This window comes from Phocoena phocoena, chromosome 14 (assembly GCF_963924675.1).
Source record: "Phocoena phocoena chromosome 14, mPhoPho1.1, whole genome shotgun sequence".
NCBI classification, from domain to species: Eukaryota; Metazoa; Chordata; class Mammalia; order Artiodactyla; family Phocoenidae; genus Phocoena; species Phocoena phocoena.
Window position 1 is genome coordinate 9,877,013 of NC_089232.1, and position 27,357 is coordinate 9,904,369.

A 27,357-nucleotide genomic window follows, 5' to 3' on the forward strand; every position below is an offset into this window, starting at 1 on the left:
CTATCCAGAGCTTTGCTGGAGTTGGGTATGAATAGCTTTTTCATTCTCCTATTTATTTCCCCCCCTCGGACCTTCACTGAGACCCTCTCCGTGCTCGTCTGTACCTCGCACTTCTGGCTGGGAAGAGTCCGCAGCATCAGCTCCGTTCCGAGGGAGGAGGATGTCACCGGCTCGCGGTCCCGCCGCCCTGTAGATGCCGACGGTGCCGCCGAGTCCCTGGAGAGAACACCGTGAGCCAGCCCCGCCCACACCGGCAGCCAGCCCAAGCCCCGCCCCTGGGTCCTAACGCGAGGTCCCCCGCGGGGGCCGTCCGAGGCTGCGCCGTACTCATCCTACTTTGCTTCCCGTCCAGACAACCCCTCATTCGGGCCTACGTTGCGGGGCGGCCCCCTGGCCTCGGAAATTCAGTCTCGGGCCGAGGTCCGCGGCCGTTGGACGAGGAGCAGTCGCGGCAGGCGGTGGGAAGGCTGCCCGGACAGAGGCGCTCGTGGGTCTCCACCATGGCGGCGACGGTGCGCGCCGCGGGAATTCTCCCTGTGCTGTGTGGCGCGTCGGCGGGTGAGAGCCAGGACGCTGGGAGCAGGGGCTCTGAGCGGGGCGGGAGTGGGGGTTGGCCCAGGGCCTGCAGACACCCGGGTGGAAAGAAGCGAGAAGCCGCAGCCCCGGCCTCTCACGCCCGGCTCTTGTCCCGCTGGGACCTGCTGTGTGACCTTGCGCGCGTCCGCATCCTCTCTGGGTCGCAGCGCCCGGGTCTGTAAATTGAGGGTGGACTGGACGCGGTACAGAGTCTCTTTCAGTTCACCAGGTCGCTCGTGCATGCTCGGTTAAAAGGGGCAGCGGAGTGGCAGGCGAGCATCGCTTTCCCCGCGGGCGTGATTTCACAGGTTCATTTGGTGATGTTGATGTGGGGTTCGAGGTGAATGGCGGCCAGCGAAGCTCGAAAGGGAAATAGGCTGTCCTCCAGCTTGAGTCGGATGGGATTAGTGTCAGTTATTTTAGATTCCGGGCTGATCAGTGCCCTTTATTAAAAAGAAGGATGTTTGGAATGTCAGTAGTTTTGCTTTTATTGTCCTCCCCAACCCCTAGTTGGTTGTTTGCAGCCCGAGGAAAGGCAATATGCTATCCTCCAGCTTGATGTTTATCTCTAGGAACAACTTCGTAATTAATTTGACCTCTATTCCCTCTATTTTATTGTAAACCCACAATCCAGCATTCGTAATTACGAAATCCAAAGATCTGTAAAAATCGAAAAGTTCTTTTTAGTAACTCATTTTGTTGGGAAACTTGACCTGCAATCGTTTGTAGGAAAATCTGACCTGAGCATTTTTTTACTTTTGTTTATGTTGTGACCACCTCCTCCTTTTCCAAAGCCCCGATCAAATAGCACTTAGCATGTGTAGCTTTCTTTCACGAGCTCTTATGTGTAGCAGGGACTGTCTTAAACTCTTTATGCTTTTTTCCTTGCTTCATCTTCACAATGCCTTTATGAGATAGATGCCTTTATTATTCCCATTTTACAGATGAAGGAATTAAGGCACACAGAGGTTGAGAAACTTGTTCAGAGTTAGACTGGGAGGATGTCAGGTTTTTGCACCCACACCACCTGGCTCCAGAGCCTCTTTCTTTCCTTCTTTGTGTGTTTTTTTTTTTCTTCTTCTAGTGTATAAACTTTTTTTGGTAGTGGCTTTATTGGGATGTAATTTACATACCACAGGATTCATCTTCTTAAAGTATACAGTTCAGTGGTTTTTAGTGTATTCACAGAGCTGTGCAACCATCACCACAGTCAATTTTAGAATATCTTTGTCACCCCAAAAAGAAACCCTGTACTCTTTTAGCTAGCATCCCCCCAGACCTCCATTGCCCCCAGCCCTGGGCAACCACTAATCTACTTTTTTCTCTATAGTTTGCATGTTCTAGATATTTCATATAAATGGAATCAAGTAATATGTGATCTTTTGTGACTGGCTTCTTTCACTTAGCATAATGTTTTCCAAATTTGTCCATGTTGTAGCATAAATCAGTACTTAATTCCTTTTTATGGCTGAATAATATTCTGTTGTGTGTATATACCACATTTTGTTTATCTATTGAGCATTTGGGTAGTTTGTACCTTTTGGCTATTATGCCTAATGTGGCTGTAAGTATTTGTGTGCAGTGTTTTTGTATGTACATATATTTTCATTTCTCATGTGTATACATCTTGGAGTGGAATTGCTGGATCAAATGGCAACTCCATGTTTCACTTTTTGAGGAACTGCTAGACTGTTGTCTAAAGTAGCTGCACCTTTTTACATTCCCACCAGCATGAGGATTTTAATTTCTCCACATCCTTGTCAACACTTGTTCTTTTCTGTCTTTTTGACTGTAGTCATCCTAGTGGGTGTGAAGTGGTATCAATTTGTGGTTTTGATTTGCATTTCCCTGATGGCTAATGAACATCTTTTTTTGTGCTTCTTGGCCATTTCTATATGTTCTTTGGAGAAATGTCTGTTCTAATCTATATCCATTTTTAAACTGGGCTGTCTTTTTATTAGTGAATTGTAAGAGTTCTTTATATTTTCTAGATACAAGTCCCTTGTCAGATAAATGATTTGTAAAATTTTCTCCCCATCTGTGTGTTGTCTTTTCATTTTCTTGATAGTGTCCTTTGAAACACAAAAGTTTTAAATTTGGATAATGTCTGATTTACCTGTTTTTGGTTTTTGTTGCTTATGCTTTTAGTGTCATATCTAAGAAACCATTGCAAAATCCAGGGTCATAATTATTTACCCTTATGTTTTATTCTAAATGTTTTATAGTTTTTGCTCTTACCTTTAGGTCTTTGATCCATTTTGAGTTTAGTTTTATGTGTGGTATAAGTAGGGCTCCAACTTCATTCTTTTTGCATGTGAATACTCAGTTGTCCCAGCATCATTTGTTGGAAAGATTATTCTTTCTCCACTGGTTTTTCTTGGCGCCCTTTTCAATAATTAGTGTCCAGTGAATGCTGTCAGAGCCTGTTCTGAAGTACTGTACGGTGTGAAGTGGTACACCGTACGGTTACAGCCTGGCGCTGCAGGGGCTCCTGGTGAAAGAGGGGAGCAGAGTGCTGTGGGAATTGGGGAGCCTTCACCGAGAGGTGGTGTTTCAGGCAAACCAGGAGAACCTGTCAGAGACACAGTAAAGGATTCAAGAGCTGAGTGTGTTCCATACTGACTGCGAGTCTGGTGTGGCCAGAGGGGGATGGAGAGGAGAGTGGTGGAGATGAGGCTGACGTGGAAGGTTGGGGCCAAGTCGCAGCCCTGTAGGTGATGCTGAGGAGTTTTGAATTTGTTCTGCAGATAGTAGGGAGCCAAAGAATGATATATCAGGGCTGTGCGGTGACTAGACTTGTAGTCTTAGAAAGGCCTGCCTGTTACCAAAGGGAAAAGGGGAGGGGGGTAAATTAGGAGTTTGAAATAAGCAAAAAAAAAAAAAAAAGAGAGAGAGAAGAGCTTGCTTGACAGCAGATGGTGAATTAGAGGGAGACTGGAGACCTGTTAGGAGACTGTCCTTACCACGTGGCTGAGGGATGGAGCTTGAACAAAGAGGGGCAGTGAGACTGTAGGAGGGTGTGTAGCTGAGAGGTGGATTGATTTTTGAGGAGAATCTCTAGGGCTTGGTAACAGGTCAGATGTGAGTGAAGGAGCCGATGTGATGTAATTTCATTTACTTGGGCAAGTGGTCATGGAGCCCAGAAATTACTCATTTACTTGTCTTGGTTCTTTTATTCTATAGATAATACTATTCTTTAGGTGTTAAAAAATGTTCCTTTTCATGTAGAAATGGATCTTAATTTTTTTTTTTTAATTTATAGGTCATCTATGGTCCAGGCAGCTTTACCTAAACAGCTTTCCAACAGCTTCCATTTTGGCATTGAAGACTGTTCCCAGCAATGGTGAGATTTATTTATCTAACTACCTTTTCTTATAAGAGCTAGTGTTAAGAGTACTTTATGTAGTTTTTTTAAAATGTAGAGGAATGAAGTACATTCTTTATAATAGAAATGGATAAGGTCTAAAGAGTAGTTTTCAAATTTTTAATGATTACAGCTGTTATAATTCAAGGCTTTAAAAAATAATAGCCATGATTTATTGAGTAATGACTGTGTCAGGTTAATAGTATGTTATCTTGGTTAATCCTCACCCCAGTTTTTATGAGGAGTTGTTATTCCCATTTTACAGATGCTGAAGTGAGTCTCTGAGAGGCTAAGTGACTTGCTTTAAGGTCACACAGCCAGTAATGGCAGGACTGGGTCCTGAGCTGTCTCGGATACTGTGATGTGTTCTGGAAACACAGTGTTTGTAGAAGGGGTGGGGAGAGTGCTGACTGGTGGAATGACCGCACAGTTCTCGGCTCCTCCACTTTCTGCCCGTGCGACCATGAACTAATGACACCCCTTGGACCCTCAGTTTCCTCTTCTATAAAATGAGGATGGTAGTTCCTACTTTAAAGATTGTTATCTTGAGACATTGTACTTCCGAAGAGTACTAAAAGGTTTATATCTTAAAACCACCTCCCTTTTCTAGGCCTTCTCATCTTCCAGTGACACTTTAACTTCCATCTGGTTATATTTCTAAACAGATAGTGTATATACTTGTTCTTTTCTCTGTTAATGTCGTTATGCTAATTGAAGATTTAATTAGGCACCATCCCTGCTTTTTCTGAGCATAGTTGTAAGCACAGTTTTGGTCGAATCTGTAGGCAGTTATGTATATGTTCTTCACAGCTGAGCTAGGTAGTACAGTTGACCCTGTACAACCAGAACGGGTTTGAACTGCACGGGTCCAATTATATGTGGCTTTTTTTCAAGAAATAAGTACTACAGTACCATGCAATTTGAGGTTGGTGGAATCCAAGGATGTGGAATCGCAGATAGGGAAGGACAACTATATGTTATACGTGGATTTTTAACTGGCGGGGGGGTCAGTGCCCATCACCCTCATGCTGTTTAAGGGTCAGCTGTATTCTCTTATTATGTTTCCTTTCTCCTACAACATTTTATTTTCCCTAGAGTTAGTAATTGCCTTGTTTTTAAAAAATTGCTTTGTATTCTTTGTACCTATTGCAGTATTTTCCTAAAGGCTGCAACAGGTTGGTCAGAAATAGCAATAATTTTTCTAACATCCCTGAAACACATCACTAATTAACCAGTTTGATTTAATAGAAGAGATTTAAATTAGAAGGAAGAAATTCTTCATGGTGAACAGTTAAACACTGAAGTGAAACCTTCAAGGGCAGACTCTGTCTTTGAAGAAGTCCACCCAAGGGAGCTTCCTGGGCTTGGCCCTCTGTGGACTCCATGCTATTCCTGAGATGAAGACTTCATGGTCTGAAATTAATAAGCATTCAAGGGATCAGAGCAGAACTGTTCATTGATCGTTGGTGGATGATAATCTGTAATTGGACTTCAAATGTGATTTAGCATGAGCTGCTGCCACCTCCTGTTTTAAAAAGCACAATGCAATCTGAGCAAACTCAGTTGTAGCAACAGTACATTGAAAGAGATTATTTCTGAATTCTGAAGTTGATTTCTCTTTACTTTTGACAGTTGGACCTTTGTAAGCTGACTGCATTATTACTTGTGAATAGTATTTTGGTCTTTAGAAAAAGATTAAAGAATTCTAAATTTGATGGTAGTGATTTTTACACTCTTAAAGTATGTCAAGGATTGTAGTTCTAAACTACAAGAATAAATTCATGTGCACTTGATATTTTGTTGAAGCCTGAGAAGCTTACAGGAAAAACTAAAATGTGTCCAGCATAATGGGATTTAGACTGATTATTGAAGATCTGAATTTATTTAACATGAAAAGCCAGTATTTTCTATTTACTTTTGAGTAATTTACAAAGTAAGCTAATAGGTCCAGAGAGACCTCACTATGTCATCTGAGCCAGCCTCCAGAAGTTTTATTTTTTAAAGTAAGACTGTCCTCAAAATATGATTCTTAGGGCTTCCCTGGTGGCACAGTGGTTGAGAGTCCGCCTGCCGATGCAGGGGACACGGGTTCGTGCCCTGGTCTGGGAAGATCCCACATGCCGCGGAGCGGCTAGGCCTGTGAGCCATGGCCGCTGGGCCTGTGCGTCCGGAGCCTGTGCTCTGCAACGGGAGAGGCCACAACAGTGAGAGGCCTGCGTACCACAAAAAAAAAAAAAAAGATTCTTAAAAGTTCAGGATTTTAGTGACTTATTTTTATTAGTAACAGTTAATTTTTTGGTGCTGGCAGTGTTTCTCCATAGGTGTGGAGCATCTAACAAAGTTTTATTCCATCTACCTGCAGGCTCTTTGTCATCTCCAGGAAACAGAGACAACCGTCATTTTACCAGCTTGACCCGTGCGCTACAGACACAGTGCTGTATTTCTTCTCCCAGTAACTTGATGGGCCAACAGTATAGATTCTATAGTTTCTTCACTAAATGTACGTAGACTGGCCACAAACTTCCCATTTCATGAAACAGGAAAATAAAAGGTGGATTTGTATCTTAATTTTTCTTCTTTTTCTTCTTCCTCCTTAAATGAATTAACACTTCAGAGACTAATATATGTATTGTGCTTGGTGGATATTGCGTTTTTGACGTATTTAAGGTTTGTGGCAACCTGTGTTGAACAAGTCTGTCTGCACCATTTTTTCCAACAGCATTTGTGTGTCGTCTCTGTGTCCTATTTTGGTATTTCTTGCAATATCTCAGACTTTTTAGTTATTACTATATTTGATATGGTGATATGTGATCAGTGGTCTTTGATGTTGCTGCTATGACTGGCTGAAGGTTAACATTTTTTAGCAGTAGAGTATTTTTTATTTTATTTTTTTGGAATATTTTTTAAATTAAAGTATATATATTGTTGTTTTAGACATAATGCTATTGCATGCTTAAGACTGCAGTATAGTATAAACATAACTTTTATAGGCACTGGGAAGCCAAAAAATTTGTGTGACTCACTTTATTGTGACATTTGCTTCGTCTGGAACCAAACCCACAATATCTCCAAGGTACGCCTGTGCTATTCAAATAAAAACGTTCCTCCATGTACCTCCTAGAATTATCTTACATGCTACCAGTTGTACTATACACACTTTTGGGAGTACTAGTTTACTTTAATCCCCTCATTTGGGGCACCTGAGGTCTAAAGGACCTGTGGAGTCCCTGGAATTCCAGGATGGAATTGTGGCCCAAATCCCTGCTGATTTAGATTCACACCAAGAATATACTCAAAATCTGTTTTCAGTTGCACTTTAGTTGAGGAGATAGGACTAATCAGGAAAAGTTAATTTTAAGTAGATGTTGTTTTACTAATATTACTCCTATCTGAGATAGTATTTGAGAGTCCAGTCTGAACTGAAATTAGCTTGTAAGAAATGGAGATTGAATCCACAATTCAGCATTAGGCAAATTAAAAGAAATTAAGATTATAAAGCCAGTCCATTTTAGACTACTTGGTAAATACAGAATCAAAAAGCAAAAAATCACTTGTAATCCTACTACCCTGAAATCCTGGATTTGCTGCTTTTTCATGCAGCAAGCAGTACGCTATACATTTTCCCATGACAGTACATGGGCTTCTCCAGTGCAGTGTCATAACTGTAGAATATTTCATTGTGTGGGTACAGATCACTTTAATTTGGATTAAATTAAATAATGACCTACTAGGTCATTTGTGTAGCTATGCAGAAAAGAGGACCAGATGATGGGGAATTGCAAGTAACACAGTCTTCCTTGTATCAGAGGATTTTGGTGTAAAGAGAAAAGAGAGGTGGGTAGAGTTGGAGCCATGAGGCTCTTGGTGCCCCCAGCCCCAGTGTTTTCTGAGAGCTGACTTTGTGCTTTGATGGTGGTGGTTGTGGGGTGTTGGGCGGGTGTATATCAGACTTACAGCCCCAGTGTTTTCTAAGAGCTGACTTTGTGCTTTGATGGTGGTGGTTGGGGGGTGTTGGGCGGGTGTATATCAGACTTACAGGCCTTTTTCAAAATAGTCTTTTCCCTGCCCTGAAAGGCCTTTTCTCTAGCTCTTCTTGTTCTAGAGGTGCCCCTTGCCCTCTGAGACCACTCACACCTGCCTCTGACTCTCCATTAGCCTCCCTGCTTCCTCAGTCATAGGACTCTGTACCCTTATGAGTTTATTGCTCCCAAGTCAGGGCAGGGTGGGGGTGAACTCAGTTGAAACCAGCATGGGGCTAGTTTTTGCTGTTTTAATAGGAAATAGTCTTTGATTTTCTAAATCTCTTCCAAGAAATAAAAAAAAACATAATTTTTTCAAAACTCATTAAGATTTCCTAAAAATGTTTAACATTGTATTTGTAAATCTATCCCTCTGCCATAGAGGGTCCACCATTAAATGGTGGAGTCTTTTAAATCTTCATCTTAATATTGTTTCTTTTAAAATTGAATCCCTTTTAGTCTTAATGAGTGATTTGCTTATTCTGATTCTAAGAGAAACTGTAATTGATTGACCTCCTTATGCCTCCATTAAAAGTGCTCTCACTGTGAACTTTCAAGTTTTTGATGGCATTTATAGATACCATCATTTTTAAGCAATTAGGAAAGAAAATCAGTCTTTAGTGAGAGTTTAGTTTGAGGTTGGTAATTTTATTTCAAACCTGTGGTTCTTTTAAAAGAATCAGTGTCAGCCTAAAGTTTGAAGTTAACCCTTTGCTTTGATCAGGGATACACAAAGCAGCATGTGATGTGGAAGCTTACTTACTTTTGTGAGCTTCAGTTATGCAGATCATCTGTAAAAATACATCTGTATTTTTAAAAACAGGGTACTGTATAGCTATAAAGCATTAAAAAATATTATAAATCCAAAGCTTTTTCCCTTTTCATGTTATCTACCCAAAGGATCAAGGTGTAAGGCCTTTCAGGAGGCTAGCAGGTAGAACTTTCATTTTTATTATTTTAAAAAATTTTTATTGGAGTATAGTTGCTTTACAATGTTGTGTTAGTTTCTACTGTACAGCAGAATGAATCACCTATATGTATAATATATATCCCCTCTTTTTGGGATTTCCTTCCTATATAGGTCCCCACAGAGCATTGATAGAGTTCCCTGAGCTATACAGTAGGTTCTTATTAGTTATCTGTTTTATGCATAGTATCAATAGTGTATATATAGTGTATATATGTCAATCCCAATCTCCCAATTCATCCCACCCACCCCCTCTTACCCCCTTGGTATGGTAGAACTTTTAAAGCTTAAGAACTCAGAAGAGGAGAATGAAGATACTCATTTGAGTTCTAGAATATGTTTAATATTTCAGGCATGTAGATATATGTATCTTAGATTTTTGACTAGTAAAACATTTGTATGGCTCTGATTCTTTATTAAATTGGTAATAGAACAATCTGTGGTCATAAAATCAATTGGTGATACTGTGAAAGGTAGAAGTCCTTGTGAAGACAATTTAAATCTAATAAACAGCATAGCTAGCTAAACAACATAGACCAATAAAATTCAGAAGTGGTCAAAAGTAAAGAATCTGAATATTCCACAAGTACAAAGGGGAAAATACTGCTTGCAATTTATGATAGAGAAAGATCTGGGGACCCTGGAAATTCACAAATGGAAATAAATCAGCAGTGTCAGGGTCTATATATAAAGAAAAAGACAACAACAATGATTTAAGAAATACACACATACACATGCAGGTATTAACTGTCAGACCTCTACATACTCATTCTTTTGCAAGTATTGGTTAGGCTATAATCAGAGTTGAAGGTGAATTTGGGCATCTCATTTTGAAGGATATACAGAGATGTTTAGGGCATTTACAGAATAGAGCAAACAATCCAAATTATTAAGATTTTTGGGTTCAAATTGCAGTGTTGGTACTTTGGGCTAAGAGATCTGTATTTTGGAAGTCTAGTTACTGATTATCTCAATAGTTATAATGGAGGCAAGAGGGCAGGGAAGAGACCGGTCACACAGTTGTTAAAATGTCTGGGAGACAAATCTACTGGAAAGTAACAGGGATTGAAATATGGTTGTCTTTTGTGGGGGAAGGCCATATTCTGTAAAAGGAGTAGAATCGCTTCCTCTTGGGCTTTCCAAATGTAACCATGTGATGTGTACAAAGAATGTTTCAATTTTGCTTTCATTGCCGTAATGATATGTGACCCGACTTCTTCCAGCTCTTTGTATTCAACAGGAATAAATCAATAGACCGTAGATCATTTCTTGAAGAAATTTTTAAAAACCTATTTCTTTATAGTGACAGCAGATGAGCTGTGGAAAGGTGCCTTAGCAGAGTCTGGTGCCGGAACAAGAAAAGGAAGAGGCAAAAGAACTAAGAAAAAGAAAAGAAAAGATTTGAACAGGGGTCAGATCATCGGTGAAGGTAAACTTATTTATAAAAACAGCTAATGTGCTTTCTAAGATTTTTTTCTCCAAAATTTTATAGATATTTTACGAACTAGAAGCATAAAACATTTCTCATGAAGGGTATTAGGTTCTGTGATTTTAGGGTCCAGCCAAATGGCTTATTGCCCCATGATTCAGGGAAAGGAAAATCCCATAGAAAGGGATTCATTCATTTAGTTATTCATTCAACAATCCTTAAATGCCCTTGTGTGGCATCTGCTGCAAAAGTCCCTATCCTCAAAGAACTTACGATTCAGAGGTAGAAGGTGGAATAACTGGAGAACTGGCTTAACTTTCTCTCTGAAGGGCCAGGTAGTAAATACTTTTTTAGCCTTATGGGCCACATGGTCTCTTTTCCAACTATTCAACTCTGCTGTTGTAGCACAAGAACAGTCATAGACAATACATAACCAAATGGGCATACCTGTGTTCCAATAAAACTTTATTTACAAAAGTAAGTGGTGGGCTAGGGCTTCCCTGGTGGGGCAGTGGTTAAGAATCCGCCTGCCAATGCAGGGAACACGGGTTTGAGCCCTGGTCTGGGAAGATCCCACATGCTGCGGAGCAGCTAAGCCCGTGCGCCACAACTACTGAGCCTGCGCTCTAGAGCCTGCGAGCCATAACTACTGCAGCCTGCGCGCCTAGAGCCCGTGCTCCGCAACAAGAGTAGGCACTGGAATAAGAAGCCCACGTACCGCAACGAAGAGTAGCCCCTGCTCACCACAACTAGAGGAAGCCTGCACGCAGCAACAAAGACCTAACACAGCCAAAAATAAATAAATAAATAAATAAATAAATTTATTAAAAATAAAAAAAAGTGGTGGAGTAGATTTGGATTGTGGGCCTTACTTTGCCAACTTCTGGAACACATGATTGTTTATACTTGTGTTTTTTAAAGAATAAAAATAGTATACTTGAATCAACATTCTTAACTGTGGTTGCTGACAAATTATCTTTGATAGTAATAGGCTTTTGGATGTAAAGAAAACACCTTTCACTGCACTTGTAGCTGTTGCATGTCTACTTGCATGTTCTTCTCCATGACTTACCTTATATCTTATTTATTTTTTTAACATTTTAAACAATCATATATGTATACTTACTCAGTAAAAAAAATTTCTCAATAAAAAAAATAGAGAAACCTAAAGTCCCCCTTGATGCCTTTTTTATCTCCCCCAATCCCAGTTGCCTCCCCTAAGGAAACCACTGATTTCATTTTGATGTGTTTCCTTCTGACATTTTCTAATGCTTTTATATATATAAATACCCTAAAAGGAGTATATATTTTCTTTTAAAAATAGATTATGTCATATGGTACATATTGCCTTATTTGCTTTTTTTCACTCAATAATAGGTCTTGGAAATTGTTCTATATCAGAACCTATAGTGCTAACTTATTCTTTGAATTTAGTATAGAGTATTTCATAGGTTGGATATGCCGTAGTTCATTTTACTGTTCCAATATTGCTGGACATTTAGATTGTTTCTGTTTTTTGCCTTTACAAATAACACTTCAGTGGACATCCTTGTCCAAGCCCACATATGCCTCATACCTGCATGGGAGTGTTTTTCTAGGCAATACCAGTAAGTAGAATTACTAACTGTTAACGGTAGGTATGTTTAAAATTTTAATGAACAATGCCAAGTGGCCTGTAGAGTGATTATGTTAGCTTAAGCTCCCACCAGCGGTATCATTATCTATATACACATTGCCTGGCATTTTAATACTCAAGAAATGAATGCTTTTAAAAAATCCTTATTTATGTATGTTATTAAACCTTCAGGGCGTTATGGCTTCCTATGGCCTGGTCTGAATGTCCCTCTTATGAGAAATGGAGCTGTGCAGACCATTGCCCAAAGAAGCAAGGAAGAGCAGGAGAAGGTAGAGGCGGATATGGTCCGGCAGAGAGAAGAGTGGGACTGGAAGAGGAAGATGAAGGTTAAACGGGAGCGAGGATGGAGCGGAAACACATGGGGAGGCGTCAGTCTTGGCCCCCCTGACCCTGGTCCCAATGGAGGTAGCAGAGTCCTGGTTTTGCTTACATTGTGACAGAGAAAGCACTCCTATTTCTGGAATTCTTTGATATGATTTTATTTACTCGTCTGTTTAGATTGCCTTCTTCCTAAAAAGGATTTGAGCATCATTGAAATAACTTCACATTATTACCCAAATGTATTTTATGGAGCACTAGAGGCCTATAAGCCAAGAAGTAATCCACAAATAGGGGGCAAAGCACTGGGTTCTGGTGTGTTTATGGTGTGGCTTCTCAGAGCATTTGAACTTCGTGGTGTGCATATGGCTCTGTATAAGTCATCTGTGAGATGCAGTTTCCCAAATGCTATTGGTCATTGGGTGTGGAGCAGCATGGCTTGGGAGTGCTATTTTGATAACAGAAGAAACCAAATAGTTGTCATTAAGCCTCATAAAAGTACACATGAAATAAAAGTTGATAATATTTATCAGAGTAAATTAGAAAACAAAGTCATCTCCCCACTGCTTCCTGAGTACGTAAAGAAGTAAAAATCATCTGAAATATTCATTCTTGTCAATGAATAGGAGATGAAGAAATAGACAAGGGTTGCGCTGCTTTCTGTAGTTTGGCTCAAAGAGGAGACGAGAAGTTGAGGTGGAGAGCCTCAGGCCAGCATGCTTAGGACTGAGCAGAATGCTTCCACTGGGAGAATGAAGATACAGGAGGGAGAGGAAAAAACCCATGAACTTAAGTCCCTAGGGAGGGCCCAGATTTAGAGTATAGATGAATGGACGAACTTGTGATGGAAGAAAGGGCAGGGGACAGAGCCAGGTAAGCTGTGTTGTTGGTAGTGGAAGGAGGGGGTGGGGCCTGTGTGAATGCTGTCTCTCTGGAGCCTTCAGTTAGTCTGTGAGGGGGAGATGGGCATGGATGAGCATGGCCACCAGAATATTTTGATGAAAAGGTAGGGTATCTGCGACGGGCCTCAGAATTATCCAGTGGAGTGGGACTTGGACAGAGTTTAGAGGAAAGAAGATTGGCTGTGAGTTGATAACCGTTGAAGCTAGCTAATGGTACATAAGCTCACGTTTTACTGTTTTTGGGGGTGTTTTTTTGCCTATGAATGTAAATTTTCTATAGTAAAAAGTCATTAAAAATAAAAGAACACAGAGAGTGTTTGAAATGGCTGCTGTGGTGAGAGGAGAGAGACCTAACTAAAAGGATGTAAAAGGCCAGCAGGCAGCAGGGAGGACTTGACTGAGTTGGAGACCATGAGTCTTTAGTGGCCCAAGTGTGTCCCATGCTTTGACTTCTCTACAGCAGCACCTGGCAGGTCAGGTGTGCCCAGACAGCTGCATTGATTCCATCCTGGATAGTGTGGTGGAGAGGGGAAGAGGTGAGGGAGTTGAGGATATTCACAAGACCTGGTGGAAGTGTTGGACTGTGGTGTCTTGACTGAGTGGGAGAGACTGGAAGACCAGAGGGGTGATGGGGAAGGGGAACAGTGGTGAAGAGTCTGGAGGTGCTGGGAAGCCCCAAGGACCATCACCTTTCAGTCACTGAGTGAGAGCTGGAGAGGTGGGAGGATGCAGTCAGGGAGATAATGGTTGAGTTTATGAATTTAGTGGTAGAACAGTTTCTGGTGATGATGGAGGACCAGGGTGTTGCTTTGATAGTGGCACCAAAATATCTGAGATTCTTTCTTAGTTAAAAGTCAGTGATGGGGCTTCCCTGGTGGTGCAGTGGTTGAGAGTCCGCCTGCCGATGCAGGGGACACGGGTTCGTGCCCCGCTCCGGGAAGATCCCACATGCCGCGGAGCGGCTGGGCCCGTGAGCCATGGCCGCTGAGCCTGCGCATCCGGAGCCTGTGCTCTGCAACGGGAGAGGCCACAGCAGTGAGAGGCCCGCATACCACAAAACAAAAAAGAAAACAAAAAAAACTTTCATACACTAATTATATAGACACATTTATCTGTATACCTGTTTCTTTTCTCCCTACAGAAACATATGATGATTTCGATACCAGAATACTTGAGGTGGGCATGCTGAATTAAATACCCAGTTAAGCCTTCGGAGAAGTTGGGATGGATGGAGTGGGGTGGGTGGAGAGGGTAAGAGGAACAGTGAGGAAAAGCCTTTGATGCATGACTTTTTCTGAGCTACAGAGTTGCTTTGGGTAAGGAAATAATGAAACTTTAATTTCAGTTACTTGATCATATTGGCTTTTCTGACTGCTGCCCTTTTGGGGGGCCACCCAGTAAGGTCTCAAGACAAAGCAACTTCAGTGGTATGGTTGGTAACAGAATTTGGAGATTGCATTTAAATTTCCTCCTTCTTAAAGCAAAGGTTGCAGTAGCAATTTCTCCTTGAATTTGGTGTATCTGACGCTCAGTTCAGCGGGCAGAGATTGAGGGGAGCCATGGGGAAGGGTAGAAAGCTTGGAGTTACTGTGTATGTCCAGCTCTTGGTGGGGAAATGATCTGCTGGGCTGCTTGTAGGCCCTTGAAACTGAAGCCTGTATCAGGTAAATTGCAATCACTCTTTCCAGGGTGTTTCCTAAAATAGTCAGCTTCCCTTTGAGCTAGTGCTGCATGCTGTGTTAAATGCCATATGCAATAATCATGTATTGAGTTTGCGATTGAATGTGTATATTGTTTCTTCAATATCAGTTGCATTACAGAGTTTAAGATATATTTACAAGTATTTTAAGTCTTTGGGTCCTAGCTTACACCCTTTTGAAATTAATTCCTTTGAAGAACTCTTGTCTGTCTGGGTGATTTACTGTAGGATTATCCACAGGAGTGGGCTTGAGCCCCCTTTTCTTACCTTATGGGAAAGGGGCTGCCATGTAAGCAGTTTAGTTAACGTTTCATAGTTCTTGGTAAATTTATAAATATGCCCAAAAGATGCAGATTTTCTTGTAGTTCATAATAAGCAGGTATTTCCAAATTTTCTATTTTCAGTTGAGCCTAACCCATAGAGATCCAGTCCTGTGCTAATTATTTCTATACACTGCATTTTATCATTTCTAAGATGCACATTTTTTCATATTTTAACATCTGTGATATTGGGATGTGATTGATTGACTGATTGATTGATTTTTGGCTGCTCCCTGCAGCTGGTTATATCTTAGTCCCCCGACCGGGGATGGAACCCAGGCCCCAGCAGTGAGAGTGCCAAGTCCTAACCACTGGACCTCCAGGGAATTCGAAGGATGTGCTTTTATAATCAGTTAGTTATAAACTATGTCAGAGTTTAATCGGCAACTTTTTATCTTTCTTGTGGTGCGTTCATTAAAATAGGGTGCATTGAGTTTTACAGTTTCAAATCCTTTAAAAGGTTTCTCAGTCAGACTTTCTAACAAGGCTGTGAAATAAGAAGAGAAAGCCTTACTTCCGTTTTACTCCTGAAGAAACAGTCCAGATGGAGGTTTCCCATTGGAGAAAGTGTGCTGTTGGTGCTCGTGGGATTGAGGGATGATGTGTGTATCCACCACGTGTGCCTGTGTGTGTGTGAGGAGGTCACTCCAGTTCCCTCCTTCAGAATTTTCTTAAGGTGTAATATTTGTGAAACATTTTCTTTTAGGTGAGGAATGTTTTCAACATGACAGCAAAAGAGGGAAGAAAGAGATCAGTCCGTGTCCTGGTCGCTGTGGGGAATGGCAGAGGAGCTGCAGGTGAATGGGGCTGTGATCATATACGGAGAGCTGGTGGTGGAGGGACAGCTGTGGCCTGGGCTCAGCTGTGGAGTCAGTGGGTTCAGGCTTTTTTGACTAATTAAATCTTTCAGCGGCTTGGGCTCACATACCTTGTGGTAAACCCATATAATCCCTTAGAGTCAAAAGAAGGATCTTCCTACATCTGCCTTTTTCCATGAAGACAATATTTTAAAAGGCTTAAGACACTATTGTTTATGTATAATAGTGAAAAACAAGGGGGGTGGACACTAAATGTTCCACAGTAGGGACACAGTTACAAGAAGAGTATAGCTATACATTGTAATAGTCTATAGCCATTAAAGAATTATGGAAAATTACTTACAAAATAATGGTAAGTCAAATGAACAGACAAACAAAAACCCACTTCATATAGAACTGTATAATATAATCCCAGTTTTTTACAAGTATGTTTATATGCAAAGAAAAGACTGGAAGGATTGGAAGGATATACACTGAAAAGATTAAAAATGTTTAATTAGTATGTTTGCCAATCATTTAAATTTCTTCTTGATACTTTTCTCTAAAGTTTCCATAGTGAACATCTGTTTTTGAAATGTATACATGAATACATTTCAAAAGGGAAAGAAAAGTGGAAAGAAAAATGGAAAACTGCCTATTTAAATCCATACTGACACTTTCAAAACAATTAATACCTGTAGATAGTATGTTGCCAAAGGAAACCACTCTTAACAGTTACTTTTATATCTTTTCAGAAATTCTTTGTTCAAATATCACCATATATCTTTTTAAAAAAAATTATACAAAGGGTCATATTATATCCATAATTTTATAGCTTGTTTTTCTCGCTTAGTATTATACCCAGAGATTTATATATTAGCATAAGTGGATTCCCCCTCATTTTTTTGTATTGATTGCATCGTGTTCCAGTGTATGGATAGCGTAATTTTTGTAACCTTTTTCCTATTGCTGAGTATTTATGTTGTTTATACTTTTTTTTTTTTTTTTTTTTTACTATTTATGAAAACAGTGAGCTTCTTGTACATGTCATGTTGTACTTTTGCAAGCATATCGATGGGGGAAATTTCTTGCAGTGAAATTGCCTCTTAAGTTACATGCATTTGAAATGTTGATGAGTGTTGCCGGATTGCCCTCCCAAAAGGCTGCATCCGTTTATGTTTATCTGCACCGTCACACCCTTGCCAGGCCTGGATAGAGTCAGACTTTACTGGCTGTAAGTAAGTGGCGATATGAAACATAACTCTTAGTTTTCATCTGTATTTCTTTAGTTATGAGAGTTAGCACACCATTTTGCATGTCTGTTGGCCGCTATAATTTCCTTTTTGAGATCTGTTAGTTCATGTGTTTCACCCACTTTCTGTTGGGTGATTATTCTTCTCAATGATTTTCCTCTTTGTATGTTAAGGACATTAGCCCTTTATCTATCATATGTTTTGACTTAGTTTTAAATTTTTTCCACATGAAAGTTTTTAAATCACAGAAGCTTTATACCTTTCTATAGCAAGTAAGTTCACCCATATATTCCTCAAGGACTCATATGGTTTAATTTTTTTTAAACTAGTAATTGTAATCCACAGCCCCTTTTGCCCCAGCTTCTCAGATGTCTTGCATATCTCGTGGAACAGTACTGTCTTATGTTACTTTTCTGTGTATAATTTAAAAACAAAATACATTCTTCAAAATAAATAATGGTGATAGCAAATAATGCAAACATTTTCTTAACTTGTGGTAAACCTCATTTCACAGGATTAAGCATTTACAAACTCAGGAATCATTGATTTTTATTTCCGTGTATGTCTAGCAGTGTATGTTTTTTTCCCAGCTGTTCTGGTTATTTTAATCTGTTTTCAGAATTTGTGAAAACCATTTACCTTATTAATTTAGCATGGTTAGGGGTTTTTTGGGTTTTTCATTTGTTTTTTTATTCAGTGTAGTTTTATCTAGAAATTTATAAAAGGTAATGTTATGCATCTAACCTTGAATTTCATAGGTACGTTCAAATGTAATGTTTCCAAAATGCCCCAAAACAAAGAAGCAAATCTCTGTAGCCTCATGCTTTGTCATTTGTTTTGGATAGCGGGTTTTCTGTGGGCAGAAGAAAGATGAACTACTGTGAAATGTTGTAGGAACTGAAACCTGAAATGTGGTAAAAGACATTATGTGGCAAATTTATGCCCCTTTTCATATTTATGCTTTTTCTTTTAAAGGTTTTGCCATTGGGAAAGCCAGTGAACGGGCAGATGCTTTCAGAAAAGTATGTGCATTTTCCCTTTGTTAACAGTAAAAGACCAATAAGCTGTATGCTAGACATTGTGGGAACCACAAAAAAATACTTAACTGTCAAAGGTTACTTACCTCAGAAAAAGCAATTTCAGAAGTGCTTGTATTCTTGCATCATTTCTGTCAGACTTGTAATTGCTTACCAACATTACGAGACAGCGGGGAATGTTTGAACGCTGTCAGAGATATTAAGGAATTGTTTTGGGTTTGTTTTCTGGTGTGATAGTGATGTTATACTTACGTTTTTTTTTTTTTTTTTAATTAAATCCTTAGCTTTTAGAAGTATATACTGAAATTTTTGTGTAAATTTGAAATTTTCCATAATAAAATATTTTATAAAAGGTATTTTTTGAAATCCCTGAAGAAATGTAAATTCTAACAGTAGATTTAAGAAAAACGTTTTCCTTCTTTCTTTCAGGCAAAGAACAAGGCAGTTCACTATTTGCATTATATAGAACGATATGAAGACCGTACAAGTGAGTTTTAATCTTTTCTTTTAAACTTTGCAGGATTATATTTGTTTTATTTATGTGTGGCTGTATATCTCTGTGGGTGTTTCTGTGTTTCCCTGCTTGTTACTGCATTCTTACACATAAATATATAAAATGTAGAAACAAACTTTCTTTCCTGAGAAGATTAGTAACGAGTGAAATCGGAGTTTGTTACTCATCCTTGGCCAACATGTGGTGGCTGCTCAGGGTATTATTGGTTGCTTTGTGATAGTTGCAAGGGCATTAACTCTATACCCCTAACCCTTCTTATATTTATGTTTTTACCCTCCAGTATACCATGATATTTCTTTAAGATTTAAAAGGACGCATATCAAGATGAAGAAACAAACCAGAGGTAACTAAAAAAACTCATAATTTGTTGAAGATAAAGCAGAGAAACTGTACCAATTTCATCCTGCCCTCTATTTTTGCTCACCTTTACCTGAACTCATTTTGAAAACACCAAAATGTAAAGGCCCAAGTTAGATTTAAGAAGATTGAGGCTTTTGGGGAAATAAAAAGCAGTCATCCTACCCAGGCTCTCATGATTAAAACACTTCCAGGGGTGACTGTAGGTGGGAAGAGCACTTAATGAATAAGAAACAATAACTGGGGCTTCTCTGGTGGCGCAGTGGTTGAGACTCCACCTGCCGATGCAGGGGACACGGGTTCGTGCCCCGGTCCAGGAAGATCCCACATGCCGCGGAGCGGCTGGGCCCGTGAGCCATGGCCGCTGAGCCTGCGCGTCTAGAGCCTGTGCTCCGCAACGGGAGAGGCCACAACACTGAGAGGCCCGCGTCTGAAAAAAAAAAAAAAAAAAAAAGTAACTGAGTGAGTGAATAGTTGGGTTTGTAGTGGGAACATTGGTTACTCCTAGACAATTCATTGATGCTACTAGCTGGTTCTTTTTTTTTTTTAATTTTAAAAATTTATTTATTTATGGCTGTGTTGGGTCTTTGTTGCTGTGCGTGGGCTTTCTCTAGTTGCGGCGAGCTGGGGGCTACTCTTGGTTGTGGTGGCTTCTCTTGTTGCGGAGCATGGGCTCTAGGCGCGTGGGCTTCAGTAGTTGTGGCGCACGGGCTTAGTTGCTCTGTGGCACGTGGGATCTTCCCAGACCGGGGATTGAACCCATTTCCCCTGCATTGGCAGGTGGATTTTTTTTTTTTAAATAAATTTGCTTATTTTGGCTGCATTTGGTCTTAGTTGCTGCACGCGGGCTTTCTTTAGTTGCGGCGAGCAGGGGCTACTCTTCGTTGCGGTGTGCGGGCTTCTCATTGCAGTGGCTTCTGTTGTTGCAGAGCACGGACTCTAGGCGCACGGGCTTCAGTAGTAGTGGCACGCAGGCTCAGTAGTTGTGGCTCACAGGCTTAGTTGCTCCACAGCATGTGGGATCTTCCCGGACCAGGGATCGAACCCGTGTACCCTGCATTGGCAGGCGGATTCTCAACCACTGTGCCACCAGGGAAGTCCCAGATGGTTCTTTTCTTACAGCTTGTTCAGTTCCACTCATTTATTCTCATCACCAAGTATTGACTGAACATCTTCTGTGAACCAGGTGCTACACTGAGCTCTGAGGTTTCAGAGATGGACCTTCTTCCTGTCTTGGAAAGAGCAAGCAGGCAGAGTTCAGGGTCATGGAGCTATGCCAGTCATGCCCAATGGTCTCGAGGTGTAGAATTCTTGAACATTCTGATTTGTGTTTCACCTGTGGTTCTACAGTAAAAATGATCTCATATAACTCTAGGTATACTTACAAGGTCTGGATCAGAAGATAAAATATTAAACAGTATTTAAATTTTTCATGTCAAAGCTTCTCATACAACTTTGCTAGAGCTATGGCATGGAAATAAACCAAGAGAAATAAAAATCAAATACAGTACCTATTTATTAGTGTACCAGAACTTGCCTTCTGCTTTAAAGTCATAATTAATCATTTATATGCCAGATAAAAACCATTTATCTTATTATTAGAAAAAGTATTGAGTTGAACACTTAGACATTAAGGTTTAGACCTGTGCTAAGGTGTGTCCCATGTGGTAGTTGCGGCCTGTGTGGCTATGGAGCATGTGAAATGTGGCTTCTGGGAGACGCTGGAAGTGTCAAATACCACCAGATTTCAAAGACTTAGTATAAAAGAATAAGAAATACCTCAAAAATATTGCTGTATTGATTACATGTTCAGATGATAATGTTTTAGACATATTGGGTTAATAAAATACATTACTAAAATCAGTTTTACCTGTTTTTAAAAAAACTTTAAAAAACATATCTGTGAGAGAATTTAAAATCATATATATGGCTTACATTTGTGGCTTGTGTCGTGTTTTTGTTAGACATGTCACTTTGGATACATCTTTATCTGAATGATTTTGGAAAGACTGCTACCATTTTAATTGCAGAAGTTACCTTTTTTATCTTCCCTGTCTTCTAATCAAAGCTGTAGTTTTCAGTCCTGCCTTTAAGGCACGTGCTGAGGTCCATGCCTGGTTAATCAGAATGTTAAGAGTCTAAATTTGGGCTTTTTCTCTGCATCATTCCCACCTGCATTTGCCAGGGGCTGATCTAGGCTCTGGGGATACAGCAGGAAGCAAACAATATCCTGGCTCTCATGGAACTTGCATTCTGCTGAGGGGAAACATCGGATAACAAGTTCGGCTGAGTGCTTGAAAGCAGCCATCAGGGTCTGGTTTGCAGGGGAGGGCGTGGGGAGGGAGGAAGGAGGCCACCTTCACTAGTGTGGTCAGGGAAGGTCTCTTTGAGGAGGACGTATCTGAATGAGACATTGAAGGTAAGAAGGGGTTGTGCAGGGAGAGCAGGCTGAGGGAAACACTGAGTGCAAAGTCCTTGCGGCGGGAAGGCCAGCACACGGAGAGTGGTGTCTCTAGATGAAGTCGGTGAGGTGTCAGTCACAGAGGGCTTTGAAGGCCATGGAGTTTTTTGTTACAGTCGACCCCTGAACAGCGTGGGTTAGAACTGCTCGGGTCCACTTATACTTGGCTTTTTTTCTAAATACTAGAGTGCTTCACAGTCCGTGGCTGTTTGAATCCATGGATGTGGAACCTTGGATATGGAGAAACTGAGAACATGGAGGGCCGACTATACGTTAGACTCAGATTTTCCACTATGTGGAGGGTCGGCTCCCCTAACCTCCACACTGTTCAAGGGTCAACTGTACTTATTTTAATTCAAGGGACAGTGGGAAGTGAAGGGCTTTAAATAGGGAGTGATGTGTTTGCTTTGTGTTTTTAAAGCTCTCCCTAGGGAAGGGATTACAGGTAGACAAGAGTAGGCGAATGGCTGGAGGGGAAACCACCCAAGATTTAGAGGCCAGCGAGGAGGTGAGAAGGATGGGCCAGTAGCTAGGAGGAAGTCTGGGAGAGGGTGTGTTACCTGAAGCTAAAAGAGTTTTTCCGGGAGGAGGTGGATGTCTCTGCTCAGTGCCTCTGAGCATTCAAGGAGGTTGAGAACAGATGTGTCCCTCGAGTCTTAGTTCACATGGACATGGGGCACCAAGAACCTTCAGGCATCTCTGTTAATCTTAACAGCCCTGGTTTTTTTGCCCGTATGTTTAAGAAACACATATATTATTTCTTTAATCCTTATAACATCTCATTTAAATAAGTGTCATTGTGGAAGTTAAGTAAGTTGTGAAGTGTCCCCCAGCTGGGAAGTGGTGAAGCGGGAATGTGAACCAGCATCCCCTAAACCCAGACTGGAAGCTGTGCGAAGCCAGCAGGTGAGATGCCGCCTGCACCGTGGGCGGTGGGCAGGTGTTTGACTTGTTCTTCCTCTTTCTAGGTTATGGCCTCCGCTGCCACCGGGCCATCATCACCATCTGCCGGCTCATTGGCATCAAAGACATGTATGCCAAGGTCTCTGGCTCCGTCAACATGCTTAACCTCACCCGGGGCCTCTTCCACGGGCTCTCCCGCCAGGTAACTTCCCTGGGCTCTGAAACAGAAGGGCTAGTTTGTATGTCATTTGTGTGCTCTGAGACCACCGTCTCCTGGGCTGTCCTGGAGTTGCTCTCGGGCCACCTGAGGACTCGGCATTCTTTGTTGTCTGTGGCTGCATCAGGTTAGTTAATCCAGCTGACGAGTTAGTTCATGAGAATTATCCTGTAAAAAAATACTCTATGGGTGTTTTGAAGTTTTAAAATTAAGTATTTTTAAAAGCCAGTAATTATAATCTGCTTTATTATGGAAAGAATACCCGCTTGTTCTAAAGCTTCAACGACATAAAGATGTAAAGTAAAAAGAGAAAGTCTCTTTCCTAATTTCGTCCGTTCCTTTGGAACTGGGGTGAAGCCCCTCGGGCACCTCTACTCGAGAGCGGTCTTCAACTGAAGCACAGTCAGTTTTCATGTCACCTGTATCGGTAGTTCAGAGGGACATCTGAGTCAGTAGGAATACGAACATTAGTAGTTCAGGTTATTTCTCCACATAGATGGGAGCTCTGGGCCCCTGCCCAGCTCACCCCCTCAGCCTCGGCTAGGCTCACAGTCACTCCAGCGGTAGGGAGGAAGGGCTGTCGCTGCACGGGCCCCCCCTTCTGGGCTGCCTGCTGCCTCTCTGCCAGCTCGGTGGGGATGGCTTGTGCCTTGAAAGGATGGGTGGACCTTAGCAGAGCTGGGTGAGCAGAAAGACAGCCAGGTTCAAGAGACATTTGCTGACCTCCACTTGCTGAGGACTTTGACAGGCTTCCTGACAGAGTGTGATGGCTGTTTCTGAATAAAGTGATCCATGGAATAATTGTAGCCGTCTCTGTTTAAAATAGGAAAATTAATTGAAAGAAAAAGCTTTGCTTAAAAAACCTTTTCTGAACAGCTGTGTTTGTGTGTGTGTGTGTGTATGTGTGTGTGTGTTACTACTGTCTAAAACGTGTGTGTGTGTGTGTGTGTTACTACTATCTAAAACACCCTTCAAAAGCACTTCTAAATTTACACTTACTGTTAAGAGGTTTAACTGTTTGATGTAGCTAAGCTATTTGTTTTAGATAGGTCATATTTATGGTCAAGTAGACCTGTTCTAAAATGCCATCAGCTATAGAGAGTCGCATTGTGCTACTCAAAGAAAAAAAATGACAGCAGTGTGAGCAACATGCCACTGATTATAAGACACTCCAATTTAAATTATTTTATGTTGTTTTTTTTTATGAATCAGCTCTTCTCTTTTCTAATTTCAAACGTATATAGAATTAGTATAGTACAAGGTGTGCATAAAGTCTGGAAGCATGAGATTGTACATTTCTCGTGGTATTTTAGGTATTTTAATTACTATCAATAAACCATCTATTAAGTTTATTCGCCTTTTTCCGACTTTTATGGCTACCTTCTGTTATGATTCCCCATGGCTCTCTTATATAGCATCAACAGTTAGCAGCCCGTGGCCAGTTTTGTTTCTCTAAACCGCCCCCAACCAGCCCTAGTCATTTTGACCCAAATCTCAGATATCAATTTATTTCACTCATAAATATTTTATCATGTATCTCTAAAAGATAAGGATTAAAAAGGACCCAACAATAGTAATATCATACGTAAAAAATTAACAGTAACGAGATATCAGACATCTAGTCAGTGTTCATAGAAATGTATCCATTTGTCAGATTAAAAAAATTTTTTTAATTAATTAATTTATTTTTGGCTGCTTTGGGCCTTCGTTGCTGTGCACGAGTTTTCTCTAGTTGCAGCGAGCGGGGGCGACTCTTTCACTGTGGTGCACAGGCTTCTCGTTGCGGTGGCTTCTCTTGTTGCGGAGCACGGGCTCTAGGTGCGCAGCTTTCAGTAGTTGTGGCACGTGGGCAGGCTCAGTAGTTGTGGTGCACAGGCTTCATTGCTCCACGGCATGTGGGATCGTTCGAGACCAGGGTTCGAACCCGTGACCCCTGCATTGGCAGGCGGATTCTTTTTTTTTTTTTTTTTTTTGCGGTATGCGGGTCTCTCACTGTTGTGGCCTCTCCCGCTGCGGAGCACAGGCTCCGGACGCACAGGCTCAGCGGCCATGGCTCACAGGCCCAGCCGCTCCGCGGCATGTGGAATCTTCCTGGACCGGGGCACGAACCCGTGGCCCCTGCATCGGCAGGCGGACTCTCAACCACTGCGCCACCAGGGAAGCCCGGCAGGCGTATTCTTAACCACTGCACCACCAGGGAAGCCCTAAAAAACTTTTTTTAATACAATTTGTTAGAATTGGATTGCAGAAAAGGTCCATACATTTTAAATCTTTGCTGTCTTTTAAATCACTTTTAATCTGTAAGTTCCCCTCTGTTTTTTCCTTGCATTTTTTTATTGTTGAAGAAATCAGGTTGTTTGTCCCAGCCTGGTGCTAAACATCTGAGGATCCTTAACATCTCTCCCTGCATGTCCTATAAATCGGTAGCTAGAGCTGGGACACGATGAGGTTCAGGTTCAGTTTTGGGCACAGTATGGCACATGATCAGGAGGGTTAGTAAGGCAAGAGCCCAGAGGGCAAGGCCCTTCCTTTATCCCACTTGGGGGTGGGGAGATGAGGCTGACATGATTCCGCCCACAGCAGGTCACCATAGTTTAGCCACAGCAAGTCCCTGCTTTTTAAGTTACAGACTTAAGTTTATTGTGGGTTTTTTTTTAAGTAAAATCTCGTTTTTTGTTTTTGTTTTTTTTGCGGTATGCGGGCCTCTCACTGTTGTGGCCTCTCCCGTTGTGGAGCACAGGCTCCAGACGTGCAGGCCCAGCAGCCATGGCTCACGGGCCCAGCTGCTCTGCGGCATGTGGGATCTTCCCGGACTGGGGCACGAACCCATGTCCCCTGCATCAGCAGGCGGACTCTCAACCACTGCGCCACCAGGGAAGCCCTAAGATCTTGTTTTTAATCACTTAAATAATTCAGTAAACAGCTAAACTTGATATTATATTACCTGGGCCATGTTTCCTGCTGTAATAATCACCCTCAGTTAATGAATTTTAAAGAGTTGCTACATTTTAATCAACAAAACAGTTTTGGCCATGCAAGATAAGTATCAGGGCTGGACCATGTTAGACCAGCCTCATAGATCTAACCTCGTATTCTCAATTTGGTCGTGTCCAGGAAACCCATCAACAGCTGGCTGATAAGAAGAGTCTCCATGTTGTGGAATTCCGGGAGGAATGTGGCCCTCTGCCCATCGTGGTTGCCTCCCCCAAGGGGGCCTTGAGAAAGGATCCGGAGCCGGAAGATGAGGTTCCAAACATCAAACTGGACTGGGAAGAAGTGAAGGCTGCCCAGGGTATGAAGCGCTCTGTGTGGTCAGGTTTAAAGAGAGGCGCCACCTAGGCCTCCCTCTGGCCTGGCTCAGCCTGGCATCTCTTGCTTCTGGCACCTAGGAGAGACTCAACCCCTCACACTTTGTTGATTTTTTTTTTTTTTTTTTTTTTTTTTTTTGCGTCACACGGGCCTCTCACTGCTGTGGCCTTTCCCGTTGAGGAGCACAGGCTCCGGATGTGCAGGCTCAGTGGCCATGGCTCACGGGCCCAGCCTCTCAGTGGCATGTGGGATCTTCCCGGACCGGGGCACGAACCCGTGTCCTGTGCATCGGCAGGCAGACTCTTAACCACTGTGCCACCAGGGAAGCCCTCAACCCCTCACACTTTGGATTGTCACTTTTTTTTTTTTTTTTTTAAAGGAAAGGCCAACCTTACATTTCTTTATTTACAAATAACAAATAATTATAGATTTAATTTATTGAGCACATCATATATACCAATTACTGTGATAGGAACTTTACATACATATCTTAGTTTAAAACTACTTTAAATATTCATTTAAACTAGCAAATTAGGGAGGCAGGGCTTCTAGTCTGACCTAATAAAAAATAATATGCAGGGCTTCCCTGGTGGCGCAGTGGTTGAGAGTCTGCCTGCTGATGCAGGGGACATGGGTTTGTGTCCCGGTCTGGGAAGATCCCACATGCCGTGGAGCGGCTGGGCCCGTGAGCCATGGCTGCTGAGCCTGCACGTCCGGAGCCTGTGCTCCGCAACGGGAGAGGCCACAACAGTGAGAGGCCTGTGTACCGCAAAAAAAAAAAAACAAAAACAAAAAAACTAAAGAAGAAAAAAAAATAGCCTATTTTATTTACCCATGTTTTTGCTCTTTCAGTCGTTCTTCTTTCCTGATATTCCGAGAGTCCTTTTGTCATTTTGAGTGGGGAAAAGCCAAGGTCCCCTCCTGTGTGTCTCCTTAACTCTCACAGTACTACCACACTCCCAGCACTTCTGACAGCAGATGTGGGGGGTTTCCCCTCACCAAGCAGTCCTCTGCAATACCAGCTACTTGTCCTACAATTTAACTCAATTCTGACACTGTCTACATGGAGGTAACATCAAATTCCACTGGTTAAAGGCTCAGTCCCTCAAGACTGCCCCCACCCCACTTCACACCAGTTGCAAGTCCGGTTGTCACCTGTGCTTCTGACTCATCAGCTGTAAATCAGAGGTTCCCATGACTCCCTCATTGTGTTTGATAATTTGCTAGAGTGGCTTACAGAATTTAGGAATACAGTTTATTTATCGCCTACCAGTTTATT

The 27,357-nt window shown here is 41.7% G+C and overlaps 1 protein-coding gene across 2 annotated transcripts; it reads left to right on the forward strand.

Moving 5' to 3' along the window:
* Nucleotides 1–500: 500 nt before the first annotated feature.
* On the forward strand, nt 501–26,108 carry MRPS5 (mitochondrial ribosomal protein S5). 2 transcript variants are annotated; one of them, XM_065891470.1, is made up of 12 exons: nt 501–558; nt 3,839–3,919; nt 6,303–6,440; nt 10,230–10,355; nt 12,163–12,396; nt 14,353–14,387; nt 15,937–16,027; nt 18,256–18,302; nt 18,747–18,804; nt 19,112–19,174; nt 22,618–22,754; nt 25,884–26,108. In XM_065891470.1, the coding sequence occupies exons 1-12, from the start codon at nt 501–503 to the stop codon at nt 26,106–26,108; spliced, it is 1,293 nt and encodes a 430-aa protein (XP_065747542.1). The 2 variants fall into 2 exon arrangements, with proteins under 2 accessions (XP_065747542.1, XP_065747543.1); XM_065891471.1 differs by lacking the exons at nt 501–558; nt 3,839–3,919; nt 6,303–6,440; nt 10,230–10,355 and having other exon boundaries at nt 12,179–12,317.
* Nucleotides 26,109–27,357: the final 1,249 nt, after the last annotated feature.